General features: G+C 40.0%; 1 protein-coding gene across 7 annotated transcripts in view; it reads left to right on the forward strand.

The window, feature by feature from the left end:
- Map3k5 (mitogen-activated protein kinase kinase kinase 5) overlaps positions 1 to 21,795 on the forward strand; it is a 210,060-nt gene that overhangs the window by 180,267 nt on the left and 7,998 nt on the right. For all 7 annotated transcript variants that reach the window (XM_078019065.1, XM_078019061.1, XM_078019062.1 and 4 more), the window contains 2 exons: positions 2,445 to 2,550; positions 18,829 to 19,072. In XM_078019065.1, coding sequence (XP_077875191.1) covers positions 2,445 to 2,550; positions 18,829 to 19,072 — 350 coding nt within the window. The remainder of the gene's footprint in view (positions 1 to 2,444; positions 2,551 to 18,828; positions 19,073 to 21,795) is intronic.

Below are 21,795 nucleotides of genomic sequence, written 5' to 3' on the forward strand. Positions count from 1 at the left end.
AATTTGGAAGCAGGCTGTAGAATATTATTTAAATTCTAGAAATTAATTCACTCGAATGTATTTGTTGCGTCTATGTAGAAGGTGCCTTGATAGTTGTATTTGGAGCATCAAATGATGCCTCATTTGAAACTAAATGATGATCTGTCAGTGGCCACGAGTGTTCTCGGAAACACTGTATAAGCCACTGGGTCCTTGTGCTAAATGGGGAGCAGGGAAAAGAGTTGCAGAAAATGAAAACCATTGACAAAAGCCTACCACTAATACTAGATGTTGAAGGCATGCTTACACTGCAACTGGGGAAACACCGCCATCTGTAAATAGAGTGAAATCATTTAGCTAATTTGCACTTGCCCACATATTTGGCTGCTAGCCTAGAGGTTGGAAATCAAATTGGCTGTAGAATTCAGACTGAGAATTCTGTAGTTGTAATCCTGAGCCTCAAGCCCAGGGGACTCCCAGATAAACACATACTCACCCCCACTTTCACTAACTTACTGTTTAGCATTAGAATGAATCCAAAGAATGGACCCTCTGTAATATGCTGCATAATGAGGACCCTATGAGAAGCAGGTCATGTTTATAAAGCATCCTTTGTCCACCATGTGTATGACTCCTGAGGGAAATATTATGGATTAGTGTATTAATCAGCTTTCTGTCACTATAATAAATAAGTCAACTTATAAGAAGGAAGGTTTATTTTGGCTCAGTTTCAGATATTTCAGTCCATGGTAACTTGGCCCTGATACTTTGGGCCTGTGGCAGCAACAGTACATCACAGTGGAAGCGCATGATGGAGGAGGCCTGTTGATCTTGTGGCAGCCAGGGAGTAAAGAGAGGAAGGGGTGGGACTCCCCAAATCACCTTCAAGGGCACAACCTCAGTGACCTAACTTCCTTCTGCTATGTCCCACTTGCTAAAAGTTTTACCATCTCCCAGTAGTGCCATAGGCTGGTGACTAAGCCTTTAATATATGGTCCTGTGGGGGACAGTCAAGACCCAAGCCATAGCAGTTAGTGTTATTCTAATTAATCAAATAAGCAGGTTAAGTGCTTTAAAGAAATGAAGGTACCAGGACAAACTCAGTCTGAAAGAATTTCCCATAATAAGTGGGATCCTGGCAATGGTTCATTTCCTTGGGAATAGCTACTATGAGGAAGTTCTCAAACTGACTTCCTTGAAAACTGGGGGATTCTGATGAAGATGGACCAAGGGAAGCTGTTGGCATGCATTTGTACTCAGTTACCATCTCCTAGTTTCTGCTGAGGTTCTGTCTAACCAGAGCCTGTTGGGGAAATAGCCTCTTTCCTTATAGGCCTTTGTCAACCAGCAAATAGTGGACTTAATCCAAACTTGAGTTAGGCCTAAGACTTATGGAAAAAGGATGTTTTTAAAAAGATTATGCACATAGTATATACATACGATGGAATACTGTACAGCCTTTAAAATAAGGAAATTCTGACACACTGCTACTACTTTGGGTGCACCTTGAGGATATGATGCCAAGTGAAAGGAGCTAGTCACAAAAGGCCAAATACTGTATGATTCCTCTTGTAGGAGGTGCTTCCAATTTCAAACTCTTGGGAACAGAAAGTAGAATGGTGGTTTGCAGGAAGTATTAGGGGTTTGGGAACTTACTGTTTAGTGGGTTTAGAGTATAGTTTTGCAAGTTGAGAAAAGTTCTGAGGGTAGATGGTGGTGATGGTAGCAAAACAATGTGAAAGTACTTAATGCACTGATGATACACTTAAAAACAGTTATGATGGTAAATTTTATGTGTATTTTATTACAGTTTTTTTTAAGGGACAGAAAGGTAACACACATATTTATTTCAGTGTCTAAATGTGTATAGCATTACCAGTCATCATGAAAAGATATTCCTACAATAAAGATTTTTTATGTGAATTGGCTTTCTGGAATAGTCTACCAGATTATTCTCCTTGTTTATGTTTACACAGGCATAAACAACAGTGGAAAGGAAACAAGATATGCACTGTAGCAAACCTATAGGTAGCACATAAAATGCTAATTTCTCCCCTTTGCTTATTTTTCCAAATCACCATAGTACAGGGGAAGTGCTTGACTATGTTAAGCAGTAATTCTAAGATTTAGGGATGGCATTTATTTTTATTTACTATCCCAGGGCTCTCTTTTCCTCTTTTACCTCCTCTACCACCCATTCTGCAGCTGCATATTCTAAGTCCCAAAGAAGCCACATTGCCATTTGGCCAGTCTTCCTTCTATTTAAATAACTTATTTGCTTACATGGGGCTTAATCAACTTTAATTTGAAGTGGCAATTTTTAATTTATCTTCTATTAGCATGAAGAAATTTATAATTCGAAGTGAAGAAAACTTTTCGTTATTTTTATAGGTAGAATTTTATCCAAGTGATTGGATCTGCCGGGTTATTTGTAGTTAAATATTAGATGTCCCTCTCTTTTCCAGGTCAATAAGGTTCTTCGAAATCATAACATCAAGCCACACTGGATGTTCGCCTTGGACAGCATTATCCGCAAAGCCGTACAGACAGCGATTACCACACTGGTTCCAGGTCAGAAGTGTTTAATTACCCTGTGAATGTTGTCTGCTTGGGTATTTTAGACTACCATTTATCTGTCATTTCTGATATCTCCTTGGTGCTTTTAAAACCATGGTTGCCTTTTGTTTTAAAAATGTCATTTCAAAACCACCAAGTAACTTTCATCCAGTGCATGCAACCTGAGCAATGCTGCACCAAGGAGAGAGTTAAGTGTGAATGAGGAAGTTTTGCTCTCTTGTCTTTAAAAAACATGTTTGGGTTTTTGTGGGGCAGGGGAAGAAAGAAAGATAGAAAAATATAAAGTAACCTAAATAAATATGCATTTTAATGTACCTGTGTCCACAAACACATCCCAATACCATTTTTTACCAGTGTTTCCCAAATTGACCAATGCTTGAACAATGCAAAGAGCTCTTTAAAATCATAGCTCTGAGAGGCTGAGGCAGGAAGATCGCAGGTTGAAAGCCAGCCTCAGCAATTTAGCAAGGACCTAAGCAACTTACTGAGACCCTGTCTCAAAATAATAAAATGCCCTAGGAATGTGGCTCTGTGGTTAAGCATCCTCGGGTTCACCCCTGGTATTACAATTCTCAGAACATGTCAGACTAAATGAGAATCTGCTGGAGATGAGACCCAGGAATTGGATTTTTTTTAAAGTTTTATTCTTTTAGAGCAGTTTTTGGTTCACAGCAAAATTGAGAGGAAGGTACAAAGATTTCCCATATACCATCTTCTTCCACACATGCATAGTCTCCCCCAAAATCAACCTTCCCCACCAGAGTAGCACATTTATTACAACTGATGAACCTATATTATCACCCGGAGTCCATAGTTTGCATTAGGGTTCACTCTTAGTGGTGTACATTCTCAGAGTTTGGACAAATGTATAATGACATGTATCCAGCATTGCCATAGCCTTAAAAATCCTGTGTGCTCCACCTAGAGGAATCTGATTTTATTACAGCGCTCAGGTCTTTTTTTTTTTCTTCTATACAAATTTTTTAAATTAGTGCATTATTGTTATACATAATAGTTGGGTTCATTTTGACAAGATCATACATGTGTGGAATTTAACTGACTCCTTTTTAGTCCCCAGTGATCCCTTTTTTCCTCCCCTCCTCTCTCCACTTATTCTTCCTCTACTCTATTGGTTTTCCTTTTAATTACTTATTGACTTTTAATTGGTGTTTTGTAGATACACATAAAGGTGGAATTCGCTGTGGGGTGTGTGTGTGTGTGTGTGTGTGTGTGTGTGTGTGTGTGTGTGTGTGTGTGTATATACCTCATATATTTTTTTCAAGTTCATTCCACATTTCCTCCCCTTTCCAGTCCCTCCTTTCTCCCTCTTATTCTCCTCCTCCACTGATCTTCCCTGTATCTTAATGATATACAACCCCCTTTTCTTCTTTTTTCCCCTTATTTATACTCGCTTCCACATAGGAGAGAAGTATACAAAAGTGCAGGCCCCGGGACAGAAGGGATGTTGAGCAAAGGTCTCTTTTAGGGAGAGGGGACATTTGGCCCTTGATTTCCTGAGTTGGCTTATTTTACTTAGCATGATAGTCTACAGTTCCATCCATTTACCAACAAATGCCATCATTTCATTCTTTATGGCTGAGTAAAACTCTATTTTATATATTTACCACATTTTCTTAATCCCTTTATCTATCGACAGACACTTGGGCTGGTTCCATAACCTAACTATTGTGAATTGTGCTGCTATAAGCATTGATCTCAGGTCATTTTGATGTACAGCCAAATGGAAATCACTGGCCTAGACATAGCCCCAGCTATATCTGCAGTGAGATACAAAATGGGTATCATTGCTGGAATGAAACTTCATGGAGTGAGGAGTTAGTCTGTCCATTAATAAAAAGCTTTAAGTAAAGCTCTTCTACCTTATATGTGTATGGTGGGAGAGTAGATAGAGAAGTACATTATGGATTTCTAGATATATAAATGTATTTATAGATGACATATATACACATGTATGAAACATTTTATTGTCCTAATTTGTGCCTATACTATAAAGTATTCTAAAATAGAAATTTAAAAGAATAAGATGAGTGTTATACATAATAGTTATACATAATAGTTGTATTTAATTCAAAGTATTTATAAATGGTATACCAGTCCATATCAGTCCCTTCAAGTTGTAGAATTTTCTTTTTTCTCAGAATACCTTGTTTGACTTGAGAGTGAAGATACCAACCAGGCTCAGTTTTTATATTAAATATTAGTAAAGAGTGATAACATTAGTAATGTTAGAAAGACACATAAGTAGAAGTTCTAATAACCCTGAATCTGTCCCCTCTCCCTAGAACAGACCTTCACCTGCTTTCTTCCTGTCCCAGGGCTTGTGCTTTGCATAGTTCAGTGTTCTGCTTATGATTGATTGATTGGTGGTACTGGGGATTGAACCCAAGGGCACTTCACCACTGAGCTACATAACCTATGCTTTTTTAACCTTTAAGTGGCTGAAACTGACCTCCAACTTGTGATCCTCCTGCCTCAGCTTCCTGAGTTGTGGGGATTACAGGCATATGCCACAATCCCTGGCTTAAGTTCTCAGTTCAGAAGGCAACTCCTTAGAGCGTCCTGACCTGCAGCCAAATCTAAAGTCATTCCCTCTCCTTGAAAATGGTTTTCACCCACTTGTGACACTTAACTGCCATCTGAAACTACTTTTTTTTTCCCCTTTCTTTCTTTCTTTCTTTTTTTTTAATTGTTGGTCGTTCAAAACATTACATAGTTCTTAATATATCATATTTCACAGTTTGATTAAAGTAGGTTATGAACTCCCAATTTTACCCCGAATACAGATTGCTGTATAACATCAGTTACCCTTACATTGATTTACATATTGCCATTCTAGTGTCTGATGTAATCTGCTGTCTATCCTATTCTCTACTATCCCCCCTCCCCTCCCCTCCCCTCCCCTCCCTTCCCTTCCCCTCTTCTCTCTCTACCCCCTCTACTGTAAATCATTTCTTCCACTTGTATTATCTTGTCTTACCCCTCCTTTCCTCTTATATATCATTTTGTATAACCCTGAGGATCACTTTCCATTTCCATGCGATTTCCCTTCTCACTCCCTTTCCCTCCCACCTCTCATCCCTGTTTAATGTTAATCTTCTTCTCAAGCTCTTCGTCCCTACCCTGTCCTTGGTTACTCCCCTTATATCAAAGGAGTCATTTGGCATTTGTTTTTTAAAGATTGGCTAGCTTCACTTAGCATAATCTACTCTAATGCCATCCATTTCCCTCCAAATTCTATGATTTTGTCATTTTTTAATGCAGAGTAATACTCCATTGTGTATAAATGCCACATTTTTTTTTATCCATTCATCTATTGAAGGGCATCTAGGTTGGTTCCACAATCTTGCTATCGTGAATTGTGCTGCTATGAACATCGATGTAGCAGTGTCCCTGTAGCATGCTCTTATTAGGTCTTTAGGGAATAGACCGAGAAGGGGAATAGCTGGGTCAAATGGTGGTTCCATTCCCAGCTTTCCAAGAAATCTCCATACTTTCCAAATTGGCTGCACCAATTTGCAGTCCCACCAACAATGAACAAGTATACCCTTTTCCCCGCATCCTCTTCAGCACTTATTGTTGTTGGACTTCATGATGGCTGCCAATCTTACTGGAGTGAGATGGTATCTTAGGGTGGTTTTGATTTGCATTTCTCTGACTGCTAGCAATGGTGAGCATTTTTTCATGTACTTATTGATTGATTGTATGTCCTCCTCTGAGAAGTGTCTGTTCAGGTCCTTGGCCCGTTTGTTGATTGGGTTATTTGTTATCTTATTGTCTAATTTTTTGAGTTCTTTGTATACTCTGGATATTAGGGCTCTATCTGAAGTGTGTGGAGTAAAGATTTGTTCCCAGGATGTAGGCTCCCTGTTTATCTCTCTTATTGTTTCTTTTGCTGAGAAAAAACTTTTTAGTTTGAGTAAGTCCCATTTGTTGATTCTAGTTGTTAACTCTTGCGCTATGGGTGTCATATTGAGGAATTTGGAGCCCGACCCCACAGTATGTAGATCATAGCCAACTTTTTCTTCTATCAGACGCCGTGTCTCTGATTTGATATCAAGCTCCTTGATCCATTTTGAGTTAACTTTTGTGCATGGCGAGAGAAAGGGATTCAGATTCATTTTGATGCAAATGGATTTCCAGTTTTCCCAGCACCATTTGTTGAAGATGCTATCCTTCCTCCATTGCATGCTTTTAGCCCCTTTATCAAATATAAGATAGTTGTAGTTTTGTGGGTTGGTTACTGTGTCCTCTATTCTGTACCATTGGTCCACCCGCCTGTTTTGGTACCAGTACTATGCTGTTTTTGTTACTATTGCTCTGTAGTATAGTTTGAAGTCTGGTATCGCTATACTGCCTGATTCACACTTCCTGCTTAGCATTGTTTTTGCTATTCTGGGTCTTTTATTATTCCATATGAATTTCATGATTGTTTTATCTATTTCTACAAGAAATGCTGTTGGGATTTTGATTGGCATTGCATTGAACTTATAGAGAACTTTTGGTAATATCGCCATTTTGATAATGTTAGTTCTGCCTATCCATGAACAGGGTATATTTTTCCATCTTCTAAGGTCTTCTTCTATATCTCTCTTTAGGGTTCTGTAGTTTTCATTGTATAAGTCTTTCACCTCTTTTGTTAGGTTGATTCCCAAGTATTTTATTTTTGGGGGGGATATTGTGAATGGAGTAGTTGTCCTCATTTCCGTTTCAGAGGATTTGTCGCTGATATACAGGAATGCATTTGATTTTTGCGTGTTGATCTTATATCCTGCCACTTTGCTGAATTCATTTATTAGCTCTAATAGTATCTTTGTAGACCCTTTTGGGTCTGCTAGGTATAGAATCATGTCATCTGCAAATAGTGATAATGTAAGTTCTTCTTTTCCTATTTTTATGCCTTTAATTTCTTTCATCTGCCTAATTGCTCTGGCTAGTGATTCGAGGACTATGTTGAACAGAAGTGGTGAGAGAAGGCATCCCTGTCTTGTACCAGATCTTAGAGGGAATGCCTTCAATTTTTCTCCATTCAGAATGATGCTGGCCTGTGGCTTATAATAGATTGCTTTTACAATGTTGAGGTATGATCCTGTTATCCCTAATTTTTCTAGAGTTTTGAACATAAAGGGATGCTGTACTTTGTCGAATGCTTTTTCTGCATCTATGGAGATGATCATATGGTTCTTATTTTTAAGTCTATTGATGTGGTGAATAACATTTATTGATTTCCGTATATTGAACTAGCCTTGCATCCCAGGGATGAATCCTACTTGATCATGGTGTATAATTTTTTTGATATGTTTTTGAATCTGATTCGCCAGAATTTTATTGAGGATTTTTGCATCTAGGTTCATTAGAGAGATTGGTCTGTAGTTTTCTTTCTTTGAAGTGTCTTTGTCTGGTTTAGGCATCAGGGTGATGTTGGCCTCGTAGAATGTATTTGGAAGTTTTCCCTCTTTTTCTATTTCCTGAAATAGCTTGAAAAGTATTGGTGTTAGTTCCTCTTTAAAGGTTTTGTAAAACTCTGCTGTATACCCATCCGGTCCTGGGCTTTTCTTAGTTGGTAGTCTTTTGATGGTTTCTTCTATTTCCTCTATTGTTATTGGTCTGTTTAGGTTGTCTATATCCTCCTGACTCAATCTGGGCAGATCATAAGTCTTAAAAAATTTATCTATGCCTTCACTATCTTCTATTTTATTAGAGTATAAGGATTCAAAATAATTTCTGATTATCTTCTGTATTTCTGAAGTGTCTGTCGTGATCTTGCCTTTTTCATCCCTTATGCTAGTAATTTGGGTTCTCTCTCTGTTCTTCTCTTCGTTAGCATGGCTAAGGGTCTGTTGATTTTATTTATTTTTTCAAAGAACCAACTTTTAGTTTTGTCAATTTTTTCAATTGTTTCTTTTGTTTCGATTTCATTAATTTCAGCTCTGATTTTAATTATTTCTTGCCTTCTACTTCTTTTGCTGTTGTTTTGCTCTTCTTTTTCTAGGATTTTGAGATGAAGTATGAGATCATTTATTTGTTGTTTTTTATTTTTTTAAGGAATGAACTCCAAGCAATGAATTTTCCTCTTAGAACTGCTTTCAATGTGTCCCATAGATTCCGATATGTTGTGTCTGTGTTTTCATTTAACTCTAAGAAGTTTTTAATTTCCTCCTTGATGTCTTCTAAAACCCATTGATCATTCAGTAACCTATTGTTCATTCTCCAAGTGATGCATGATTTTTCCTTCCTTCTTTTATCATTGATTTTCAGTTTCATTCCATTATGATCAGATAAGATGCATGGTATTATCTCTACTCCTTTATATTGTCTAAGAGTTGCCCTGTGACATAATATATGATCTATTTTTGAGAAGGTTCCATGTGCTGCTGAGAAAAAAAGTGTAACTACTTGATGTTCGGTGGTATAGTCTATATATGTCAATTAAGTCTAGGTTGTTAATTGCGTTATTGAGTTCTAAAGTTTCCTTATTTAACTTTTGTTTGGAAGATCTGTCCAGTGGTGAGAGAGGTGTGTTGAAGTCTCCCATGATTATTGTATGGTGGTCTATTAGACTCTTGAACTTGAGAAGAGTTTGCTTGATGAACATAGCTGCACCATTATTGGAGGCATATATATTTATGATTGTTATGTCTTGTTGGTGTATGGTTCCCTTGAGCAGTATGAAGTGTCCTTCTTTATCCCTTTGATTAACTTTGGCTTGAAATCTATTTTATTTGATATGAATATGGACACTCCTGCTTGTTTCCACAGTCCATATGAGTGGTATGATTTTTCCCAACCTTTCACCTTCAGTCTATGTATATCTTTTCCTATCAGATGCGTCTCCTGTAGGCAGCATATTGTTGGGTCTTGTTTTGTGATCCATTCAACTAGCCTGTGTCTCTTAATTGGTGAGTTTAAGCCATTAACATTTAGGGTTATTATTGAGATATGGTTTGTTCTTCCAGCCATATTTGTTTATTAATGTTACTCAACCTGATTTGTTTTCCTCTTTGATTACTTTCCCCCCTTTACTGTCCTACCTCCCACTGTTGGTTTTCAATGTTATTTTTCCATTTCCTCTTCCTGTAATGTTTTGCCAAGGATTTTTTGAAGAGATGGTTTTCTAGCTGCAAATTCTTTTAACTTTTGTTTATCATGGAAGGTTTTAATTTCATCTTCCATCCTGAAGCTTAATTTCGCCGGATACATGATTCTTGGTTGGAACCCATTTTCTTTCAGTGTTTGAAATATGTTATTCCAGGATCTTCTAGCTTTCTGAGTCTGTGTTGAGAGATCAGCTGTTATCCTGATTGGTTTACCCCTAAATGTAATCTGCTTCCTTTCTCTTGTAGCTTTTAAAATTCTCTCCTTATTCTGTATGTTGGACATCTTCATTATAATGTGTCTAGGTGTGGATCTCTTATGATTTTGCACATTCGGCGTCCTGTAGGCTTCTAAGATTTGAGATTCTGTCTCATTCTTCATGTCTGGGAAGTTTTCTCGTATTATTTCACTGAATAGATTGTTTATTCCTTTGGTTTGGAGCTCTGTGCCTTCCTGTATCCCAATGACTCTTAAGTTTGGTCTTTTAACGTTATCCCATAATTCCTGGATGTTCTGCTCATGGTTTCTTAGCAGTCTTGCTGAGCTGTCTATGTTCTTTTCAAGTTGAAATACTTTGTCTTCATTGTCTGATGTTCTATCTTCTAAGTGATCTACTTTGCTGGTAGTATTCTCAATTGAGTTTTTAAGTTGGTTTATTGCTTCCTGCATTTCTAGGATTTCTATTTGTTTGTTTTTTATTACCTCTATCTCCCTGTGAAATTGATGTTTTACTTCCTGGATTTGTTTATGTAGTTCCTTGTCAATGTGATCTTTCATTGTCTGATTTTGCTGTCTCATGTCTTCCTTGAGACTCCAGATCATCTGAAGCATGTATATCCTGAACTCTTTATCTGACATTCCATCTGTTGCAGCTATTACCTCTTCTAAAGTTGAGTTGACCTGCATTGCTTGTGGTCCTTTCTTTCCTTGTCTTTTCATACTGCTGGCTTTTCTTTCTGCTTGGTGAAACTGTTGTGTTTTTGAAATTTACCCCCTATTTATTTATATTGCTCTTGTATAGTTGGGAAGTCTCCCTTGCAGGGCGGGTAGTGGCTGTGCTCCTCCTCTAATTAGGGTGGTCTGTCTACCACACTGGTTGGTCGCAGGTCTGCACCCCCTGCGGGCGCGGGTGGCAGCTCTGCTCTGCCCCCACTCCAATTGTGGTGACGTAACTGCCACGCCCTCAGGTCGTTGGTCCTGATCTGGATGTGGGCGGCGGCTCTGCTCGGTCCCCACTCCAATTGGTATGACGTGTCTACCACGCTGGCAGGCCTCTAGGCCTGTTCCGCCGGTGGGTCGCAGGTCTGCCCACCCTGCGGGCTCGGGCGGCAGTCCTGCACAGCCCCCACTCCCAATGAGGGTACCTGACTGCCTCTCCAACGGGTCGCTGAGCCCCCTCCGGACACGGGCAGCCCTGCTCCACCCCCACTCCAACCAATGTGACGTGACTGCCTCGGTGCTATGTATCCCCCACGCTGGCAGGCTACCGGGCCTGTCCTGCCAGTGGGTCACAGGTCTGCCTACCCTGCAGGCTCAGACGGTGGCTCTGCACAGCCCCTACTCCAAATGGAGTTACTTGGCTACCGCGCCGTCGGGTCGCTGGTCCTATTCTAGGCGTGGGCAGCTACTCTCTTCGGCCCCAGCTGCAGTTGGGGTGTCGTGGTACCACGCCGGCAGGTCACTTGGCCTGCTCTGTGCGCAGGCGGCAGCTCCACTCTGCCCCCCTGGCCCCCACAGCACCCAGCAGGACCTGGACCGAGAAGCAGTCACTGCAGGTTCCCCAGCCCTGGGCCAAAGCAGCTTCGGGAGCCAGAACCCGGCCTCTCCGATCCCAACGCGCACGCTCTGCTGGGAGCTGGCTCCAAGGAGCAACCCCCCCCCCCCGCGGGTTCCCCAGCCCCAGGCCAAAGCAGCTCCGGGAGCCAGAGCCCTGCTGCTCCAAGCTCTCCGAACTCAGTGCACTCTCCGCTGGGCGCAGGCTCAAAGACGCAGTCCCGGCGGGCTCCCCAGCCCCGGGCCAAAACTGTTCCGGGAGTCAGAACCCAGCTGCCCTGAGCTCAGCGCACGCTCCACTTGGAGCTGGCCTCCACACGCAGTCTCTGCAGGTTCCCAAGCCCTGGGCCAAGGCAGCCCCCGGAACCAGAATCCAGCCTCTCAGAGCCCGGCGCATGCCTTGCCAGGAACGAGCCCCCAGGAGTATTCTCCACAGGTTCTCCATCCCCGAGCCTGAGCGATCTGTCTGTGAGATGCAGGCAAATACCAGCCTGAAATCACCTGTTCCGTAGCTGAATGCGCTGAGATCAGTAGAAAACAAGATGGCGGCTGCTGTCCTCCTCCGCCGTCCGACTGGTATCGGGAACCGAACTTGACCGCTTCTGTCCTCTGTCTCAAAGCTGGAACTCAGCACTAAGCGCAGCCATTGTACCACTGGCGGGAGCCCCCAGAATCCGCATCGCTGCACCCCCGCTCTGGCACCTTGCCGCTTCCCAGCGCGCGCCACAGACTCCAGCTGCAGGGCGTTCCGGCGATCAGGCAATGCCTGAAACTACTTTTTATTTCTAGTTTACATGACTGTTATCCTCACTATAAAGTAATAATGTCTGTTTTATGTTATTCTGTGGCTAGTATTCTATCCAGCATGATACATAGAAAACAGTAGGTCCTCTGATAAATATTTGATTGAAACAATAACTGAGTTTCACCTGCTTATAACAAATTAGGATGGAAAGTATGAGTAACTTAGGAAAAAATTCAGGAGAGGCTTTGAAACACATGCTTCTAGCAGTTAGGTATACATCTAAGAAATTGATGCTTAAGGAAGTCAACTGTACTTACATTTAGATGATTTATCATTCCATTAAGCCTTGACATAGGGAATGTACTATAGAGGGGTGTGTCTTGACAGACTGCAGATAAAGGGGAATAGGTGTAGATCCCTGAAAGGGGCAGGTAGAGGCCGTGAGTGAAGCATTAAGGATGTCTAAAAGAGAGAGGGATTATATTTTGAAATATCTGAGTAGCACATGAATGATTTGGTGATTTAAAAAAACAGCTTAGTGCTGATTACCTAAATGTTGTGTGGTATCCTGGAATAGAAAAAGAATGTTAGTAAAAAACTAGAAAAATCAGAGCAAAGTCTGCAGCTTAGTGAAGGCATTGTGCCAAGTTTAATTTCTTGGTTTTGAGGAATATACCATAGTTATGCCAGATGTATTAGATAGAGCCAGAGATTATATACCAGGGTTTTTTTTTGTTTTTTGGTTTTTTTTTTTGTGTGTGTGTGTGTGTGCTTTCTTTGCAGTATTTCTGTAAATCTAAAATTCTTTCAAAACAAAACAATTAAAAAGTAAAAGGAACTGGTGATCACACTGTGGGGGAAGCTGTGAAGCTACGGAGGGCCCCGGGGAGAATGTGGCAGGGAGCTCTCCTCGTGGGCGTCCTGGGCTGCACACTGCTGTACAAACAAGCCTGCGAGGAACAGGGCACATTCTCTGTGGGACGTGCCAGCTAACGAAAGTTGTCTTTCCACCAGGAAATTGGTTTTCTTGAGGCTACTAAGAATTTCTGATTTTGATTGGAGGTACTGTTTGACAGCTTTTTTTCTTTTAAAGTGGAAAATTTTAGTGGAGAATTACACGGAAAAGGTACTTTTTAAAAATTTCTCTCAGGGTAGGGCAAGCCAATATACATTATCTACCCCAGTATGAAAGTGGTGGAATATGTGGACAAGACGAAGTGATTTCAATCAATTTTCCAAATGGCCTAAAGATTTTGTTTCACAATTTAAGTGCAAAGAAACTATTATAGAATGAGTGTCTTCAGCCCGGTGTGGTGGTGCACACCTTTCATCCCAGCATCTTGGGAGGTTGAAGCAGGAGGATCGCAAGTTCAAAGCCAGCCAGGATGGGGGAAGAGGGCTTATTATGGGAATTGACTCATATGATTATGGAAGCCAAGAGGCCCCATGATTTGTTGTCTGTAGAGTGGAGAAGAAAGAAAGCCAGGGTAGAGTTCACTCCAAGTCTAAATGCCTGAAAAACCAAGGAAGCTGTTGCTGGAACTCCCTGTCAGAGGTTGAAGGCCTGAGACCCAGGAGCACTGATGCCTGAGAGCAGGAGAGACAAATGTTCCAGGTCAAGAAAAGAGAGAATTAGCCCTTCCTCTACTTCATCTATTCAGTGCACATGTAAATCACACATGGAACTAGATCTGTGCCTGAGGTCTTGTAAGATACTTTTAGCTGTATTAAATGGCACTTGTCATTCCATGTTATCTTTGTGCATGCTCCTAGGACTCTTCTGTACATTTGTCCACTTTTTTTAAATCTTTTTTTTTAGATGTTGATGGACTTTTATTTTTTGTTTTTTTAAAGAGAGAAAGAGAGAGAGAGAGAGAGTTTTTTAATATTTATTTTCTAGTTTTTGGTGGACACAACATCTTTATTTTATTTTTTATGTGGTGCTGAGGATCCCACCGCCCCCGTGCATGCCAGGCGAACACGTTACCACTTGAGCCACATTCCCAACCCGCTGGACTTTTATTTTTTATTAAATTACTTATTTATTCTAATTTGTTATAAACGATGGCAGAATGCATATTATACATAGAGCACAACTTTTCAATGCACTGATTTTACACAAAGTTTTTCACACCATCTGTGGATGGACTTTTATTTTATTCTTTCATTTACTTATATGTGGTGCTGAGAATCGAGCCCAGTGCCTCACACATGCTAGGCAAGCACTCTATCACTGAGCCACACCCTCAGCCCGTTGTTCATTAGTCTTATTTCTACTTTAGTGCTACTTCCTTGAGGACCAGGACCAGATGCTCTGTTTCACAGGCATATTTTACAGTGTCTACACTGATGATATGTACTCAGGGAGCCACCCCCAAAAGACCAAAACAGGCAGACATTGCATTAGCTTATAATTTTCTACTTTTCAAATTATTTGAAAGAATTTTTGTAGTCATTTGTACATATATGAAATGATAATTTAAAGGATATGGAGTTAAGGAATATTTAATATAAATAAACATCAAAAAATTTTCCTCCTAAAAAGTGAGATTATAATCAACAGAACTCTAAAATTTTTGAATAATTACAAAAAAAAAAAACAATTTAGAAACTGTGAATGAAACTTAAGAATAATTTTAGAAAATTTTCAAAGTCCTAATCTTCTAACTTAACCTAGAATTGTATTATTTTAAAATTTTGAGGATATACAATCCTAATAGGGTAACTCTTTCATTCTACCAAGATTTTTTTTTTTTTGAATGCTTAACATGTTAAGTTCTTGGCTGTATAGATAAATTAGGAAATGGAATAAAGGGCATAAAGATTAGAAAATGAAGGAAATGGGGTTTGGGGAAAAGAAGAGATAAAGTGGAAAGCAGAGTAAAGGTAAAGCGTGGTTAGTCTAAGAGCTAAGGAGTAAGAATGTAGAGAAACTGGAAATATTGTGCACTGGAAATCAGGGGGTAAATGTGCAGCCCCTGTGGGACACAGCCAGTTGTGGTCCAGTAATTCTTTTTCTGGGTATGTATTCAAAAGAACTAAAAACAGGATCTCAGTTACTGCATACCCATGTTCATAGCAGCATATTTATAACAGCCAAAAGGTGGAAGCAACCCAAGTATCTGTCACCAAATGAATGGATAAACAAAAGGTGGTAAATAAATTCAGTGGAATATTATGGAGCCTTAAAAGGGGAAGAAATTCTGACACAGGTTGCAACGTGGATGACCACTGAAGACATGTGAAGTGAAATAAGCCAGTCACAGAAAGACAGATACTGTGTGATTCCACTCATAGGATGCACCTGGAGTAGTCAAATTCATCGAAACAGAAAGTAGAATGGTAGTTCCCAGGACTGGGGGGAGGAGGAAATAGGGAGTTATTGTATGATGGGTGTTGAGTTTCTGTTATGCAAAATGAGACAGGTTGCCCAACCATGTGAATATACTTAATACTACAGAACTGTGTGCTTAGGAATGGTCAAGATGGTAAATTTTATGTTATTTTTGATTTTTGGTACTGGGGGTTGAACTTAGAAGTGCTTAACCCCTGAGCCACATTCCCAGTCCTTAATTTTTTTATTTTGAGACAGAGTCTCATTAAGTTGCTTATGGCCTCACTGAGGCTGGCTTTGAATTTGCGATCTTCCTGCCTCAGCCTCCCAAGCCACTGTGATTATAGATGTGTGTCACCGTGCCCAGTGTATGTTATACATTTTTAAAAGCTGCAGTAAAGCACTTCTTTTATAATTTAGTGAAAGAGATAAACCTGGCTCTGGGGACACTCTAGTTTTTGTTATGAGCAAAAGCTGAGGAGTTAGATTGTTAGATTTTCAGTTCCTGCCCAACAGGCATATCCAGGACCTTCTGAATATAACAGGATTGGGGCCAGAAGGGTGGAGTTTGTCATTACACCTTACAGGTACTCAACTTTTTTTTTTTTTTTTTTTTTGGTGGTGCTGGAGATTGAACCTGGGGCCTTGTGCATGAGAGGCAAGCGCTCTACCAACTGAGCTATATCCCCAGCCTAGTACTTTCTAGATGAATGAGAGTAAGAAAAAACGTGAAGGATAGAATCCCAGGTTTGGCTTGTCTGGGGACAGCAGTAAACAAAATGGCTATGAGAAGAAAAGCAGCAGGTGAATATTTAAAGGGCCAGCGCTGTACACCTGTACACGGGTCAAGTAGGTGAAGACAGAACAGTTACCTAGAGGACCTGCCTGCAGGCCTTCAGTGACCCTGCTGTCGTAGCCGGACTGGAGTGGTGGGATGGGGTTTCCCACTGCTCCTGCTGCACTCCCCTCCTCCACACAGGTTCTTTTTTTGACCATTTTTTCCTCGTTCCCTGTTTTTTATCATAGTGGTACGTAACGGTTAGCTGTTACATATTCACACATGCACATAAAGTAATAATACATTTAAGCCAATATCGTTCCCCAGCACTTCCTGCCTCTCTCCCCACTCTCACCCCCTGGTCCCTTTTCTATGCTGGTCTCCCTTTGATTTTCTTTTTCTTTTTTTTTTCTTAATTAATTTTTTTTTAAATTTCCCTTTGATTTTCATGAGATCCCTGCCTCCCCACTCTCCTTTTTCTTTTTCCTCTCTAGCTTATACATCTGACAGAAAACATTTGACCCTTGGCCTTCTGATTTGGGCTTATTTTGCTTAACATAATGATCTCTAGTTTCATTCATTTTCCTACAAATAACATAATTTCTTTCTTCTTTATGGCTGAATGAAACTCCATTGTGCATGTATACCACAGCTTCTTTATCCATTCATCCAATGATGGACACTTAGACTGGTTTCATAGTTTGGCTATTGTGGGTTGTTCTGCTGTAAACGTAGATATACATGTATCACTGTAGTATGATGACTGTAATTCTTTAAGATATATACTGAGGAGTGGTATTGCTAGGTCACCTGGTGGTTCCATGCCTACTCTTTTGATGAACTTCCATGATGATTTCCTTAGTGGTTATGCTAATTTACAATTCCACCGGCAGTGTAAAAGTGTTCCTTTTTCTCCACATCCTCTCCAGCATTTATTATTATTTGTATTCCTGATGACTGCCATTCTGACTGGTATGAGATGAAATCTCAGTGTAGTAATTTCTAATGATGTTGGATATTTTTCACATATTTGTTGGCCGTTTGTATTTGTTCATTTGAGAAGTGTCTGTTTAATTCACTTGCCAATATATTGGTTATGTTATTTGGGAGGTTTTTGTTAACTTTTCTGTGATCTTTATATATTCTAGATATTATTCCTCTGTCAGAAGAATAGATAGCAAAGTTTTTCTCCCATTCTGTAGGTTCTCTTTTCACATTCTTATTTCCTTTTGTGCAAAAGCTTTTAAATTTGATGTCATCCCATTTATTAAATCTGGGCATTTTATTTCCTGAGCCTAAGGGATTTTATTAAGAAAGTCTTTGCCTGTACCTATATGCTAGAGTGTTGGCCCTGTGATCCTTCTAGGAGTTGCATAGTTTCTGGTCTAATTCTTAAGTCCCATCCATTTTGAGTTGATTTTGTGCAGGGTGAGGGATAAGGGTCTAATTTCATTCTTCTACATATGGATGGATAACCAATTTTCTCAGCACATTTGTTAAAAAGGCTATCTTTTTTCCAATGTTTTTGGCACCTTTATCAAGGATCAGATGGCTTTAAATATTCACACAGTTTCTTTTTTTTTTTTTTCTTTTTTTTTTTTTTGGTGGTGCTGGGGATTGAACCCAGGACCTTATGTTTGTGAGGCAAGCACTTTACCAACTGAGCTGTATCCCCAGCCCTCACACAGTTTCTTAACCTGTGGTTCATGGACTCTTGGGAAGGCTTTAGGAAGTCTGTCTATAGCTAAGAATTCTAGGTAAAATGTTTTATGGATGTATTTTTCTTTGGGGAGAGTTTCTCTGACTTTCACCAGGTTCTCAGTGGTTTCTATGATCCAGTAAAAAGTTCCATGTGACAGACCATATTGGTGTCAAAATCAGGGCATTTCTGCCACCCAGATTTCATTTAAATTATTCCTTCTAATGGACCATTAGGAGGAACTAGTTCCCTTGCATTTTAAATGTTATAGGAAAAAACATGGTATTTACTTTTGTCTCTGTAATCTCTGTACATTTCACTTTCCTTATTTCTAAGCAAGTTAATGGTTTCCGGATATTGCCAGGTGTGATGGCACACGCCTATAATCAGAACTTCTCAGGAGACTCAGGCAGGAGGATCACAAGTTCAAGGCCAACCTGGGCAATAAAGGGATTCTTGTCTCAAAAAAAAAAAGGGGGGGGGGTTGCCAGGTAGTAAAAATGAATTTCACTTGCATAAGCATTTAAAAATTTTTTTCTTAGTAGGTTTTTATGTCATTTTCTGTTTTTCAGGTTTTAGCCTTTATCTACGATGTGAACATTCTTTTGTTTGAATTAAGTCATTCTGAGTTTCTACAGCCTGTAAATTTTATATATTCATTGGCAGAACAAATCTGAATTAAAGCACAGAAATCCTTACTTTTAGAGGAGCCGTTTGGAATGCGTATCTTATAGCTTGTGGGATGATTGATATTCATATCTTAAGACAGGAAGGCAATGAGTCCTGCTTTATTAACTCTATTTGTTGATTAACTCTGTTGTGCCAAACAGAACTGAGGCCACATTTTAGCCTGGCATCTGAGAGTGATACTGCTGATCCAGAAGACCTGGATGTAGAAGATGACCATGAGGAACCACCTTCAAATCAAACTGTCCGAAGAGCCCAGGCTGTCATTGAAGATGCTGTGGCTACCTCAGGGGTGAGCACACTCAGCTCCACTGTGTCCCACGATTCCCAGAGCGCTCACCGATCACTGAACGTGCAGCTTGGAAGGATGAAGATAGAAACTAACAGGTAGGTCCCCTGGAAGCTGAGTGTGTTTTTGATCAACTTTAAAAGCCTGATCTAAAAAATAAAATAAAAGTTATTGGTAATTTTTTTTTAAAAAAAAAAGCCTGATCCACAGGACATACAAAATATGATTCCTTTATCTCATTCATGTATGTACACTTGATTAAATGCCTTTCTTTATAAAAGTAGTCTCTTTTGCCGGATACCACTTTCTGCCCCTCCCATTTCAATCCTTCTTCAGCACCTTTTGTTGTTGTTGTTGCTGTTTATTTATTTTTTGGTAGTGCTAGGGATCAATCCCAGAGCCTCATGCAGAAGCTTTTAAATTTAATGCCATCCCATTTATTAAATCTGGCCAGTCTAACACTGCGCTACACCCAGACTGATACCATTTCTTCAGCTGGTGCTTTATCTCCAAGTGCACTGAAAATTTCAGAGTAACGAAGTTGCACCCTCCTAGACTGTCTTGCCACCCCAAGACTTAGAGCAGCATGTTCCTTCCCACAGATAGCTGAAAGATACAACAGAGAGCCCACATTCTTGAAAGCCCAGGATTTGGAATATCAAGTTCTTTTAGGAGAAGATTTCTGCTTGAGGAGGCAAAACAAACTTTGTACTTTAGAACATTGAAAAGATGATAGATGAACGCACTTATGATTCCATTCTGTTTTTAATATGCTGTGACATGCCTGGACTGTAATTTGTCTTTGAGAATTTGGTAGCATAGAAACCACACAATCAGGTTTTTTTAAAAAATTTGTTATATATGACAGCAGATCGCATTATAATTAATATTACACATATAGAGCATATTTTTTTTCATATTTCTGGTTGTATACAAAGTATGTTCACACCATTTGTGTCTTCATACATCGACTTAGAGAAATGATGTCCATCTCATTTCACCATCTTTTTTATCCACCCGTTGCCCCTCCCTTCCCTTCCCACTCCTCTGTTCTATCTAGATTTCATCTCATCTTCACATGCTTCCCCCCTCCCAATCCCACTATGAATCAGCCTCCTTATATCAGAAAATATTCGGCCTTTGGTTTTTGGGGATTAGCTAATTTCACTTAGCATTATATTCTCCACCTTCATCCATTTACCTGCAAATGCCATGATTTTATTCTCTTTAAATGCTGAGTAATGTTCAATTTTGTATATATACCAAATTTTCCCTATCCATTCATATACTGAAGGGCATATAGGTTGGTTCCACAGTTTAGCTATTGTGAGTTGTGCTGCAATAAACATTGATGTGGCTGTATCCCTGTAGTATAGTATGCTGTTCCACACGATAAGGTTTTTAAGTGAAGAGTAAATACTTCCTGTTCTTCACAGATGTTGGTACAGTTCAAGGTCTTTATGATTTATAGCTTCCTGTACTGGCTACCATTGACACGTGGAAACTGACTTTAGGCTCTGGGTTAACAATGAAAAAAGTTTTTTTTTTTTTTTTTTTTTTTTTTTTAGTGAATCAGGAAAAGGTGTTCAATATTTAGAAAACTTAGTTAAAAATTCTAGTTCACAAGGATATTAAAAAATCTTATTTCTAGTCATAAGTTCTGGGTTTTTATAAAAATTTTTAATTTTTAAATTTTGAGATAGGGTCCTGCTAAATTGTTGAGGCTGGTGTTGAACTTGGGATCCTCCTGCCTTAGCCTCCTGAGTATCTGGCAATAGTAGGTGGCAGGCATATGCCACCGTGCTCAGTGAGGTTTTTAAAGTAAAGCTTGGATTCCAAACTTAGTGCAAAATTCATCTGACATTCAGAAACACGAATTTTTTTTGCATGATTTAGTAAATCCATATAGACTCATCTTCAATGATTTACATAGTGACCTTATTTTTTGGTTCTGGGGATTGAACCCAGGGGCATTTAACCACTGAGCCACATCCCCAGCCCTTTATTAAATTTTATTTAAAGACAGGGTCTTACTGAGTTGCTTAGGTCCTCATTAAGTTTCTGAGACTGGCTTTAACTGGTGATCCTCTTGCCTCAGCCTCCCAAGCCACTGGGATTATAGGCATGCGCCACTGCTCCTGGTGAAACTTTTTTTTTTTTTTTAAATGAAGGGAAATTGGCTCTCTGACTTCATATCCCAATCTCACGCTCAGAAACCCAACTCTTAAAGAACGTGGGTCTTTTCTGAGACTTCATTTAAATCTTGGTGTCCCTCTGTCCTCTTCTCAAGCATTAGTCCAGTTCTAACACCCCGTCCATTATAATAAATGCTAACTTTAGTCACTTCTTTTTAGTTTACTGTCACCAGTCCCGCGTGGGGCTGTTTTTTGGACTCCTGCTCTGGTCTCTGGAGGAGGAGAGTTCCCATGTTACTGCTTTAGTCCAGCCCTCCTGCCCCTGGCTTCAGGTCAGAATTATACAGATAGCAAAGCTACTTTGTTTACCAAAGAGCTGGTAGATCTGCTCCTCTGGCTCTGAGGCCTCTCCTCGACACGCCCTGGCCATGTCAACAGGACCTGCCTCCCCGGGTACAGCTGGATACACACTCCTTCCCCTCTCTCCCTGGCCCGTTTCGTTGACCTCTTGTTCACCACCTGGCACTGCCTTCTGCCTGTCATGCTTGTGCCATCAGCTGTCCCCAAAGGCTGCTCTTCTCCAGCTGCTTTCTTCACATCTTCACATTTCTTTTCTGAAGCTTTCTTGGCTCCAGCTGAAATCCTGTTTCTCAAGTCTGCCCATCCCTCTTAGAAGAGTAGGATTT

The sequence above is a fragment of the Ictidomys tridecemlineatus genome, chromosome 8, assembly GCF_052094955.1.
Source record: "Ictidomys tridecemlineatus isolate mIctTri1 chromosome 8, mIctTri1.hap1, whole genome shotgun sequence".
NCBI classification, from domain to species: domain Eukaryota; kingdom Metazoa; phylum Chordata; class Mammalia; order Rodentia; family Sciuridae; genus Ictidomys; species Ictidomys tridecemlineatus.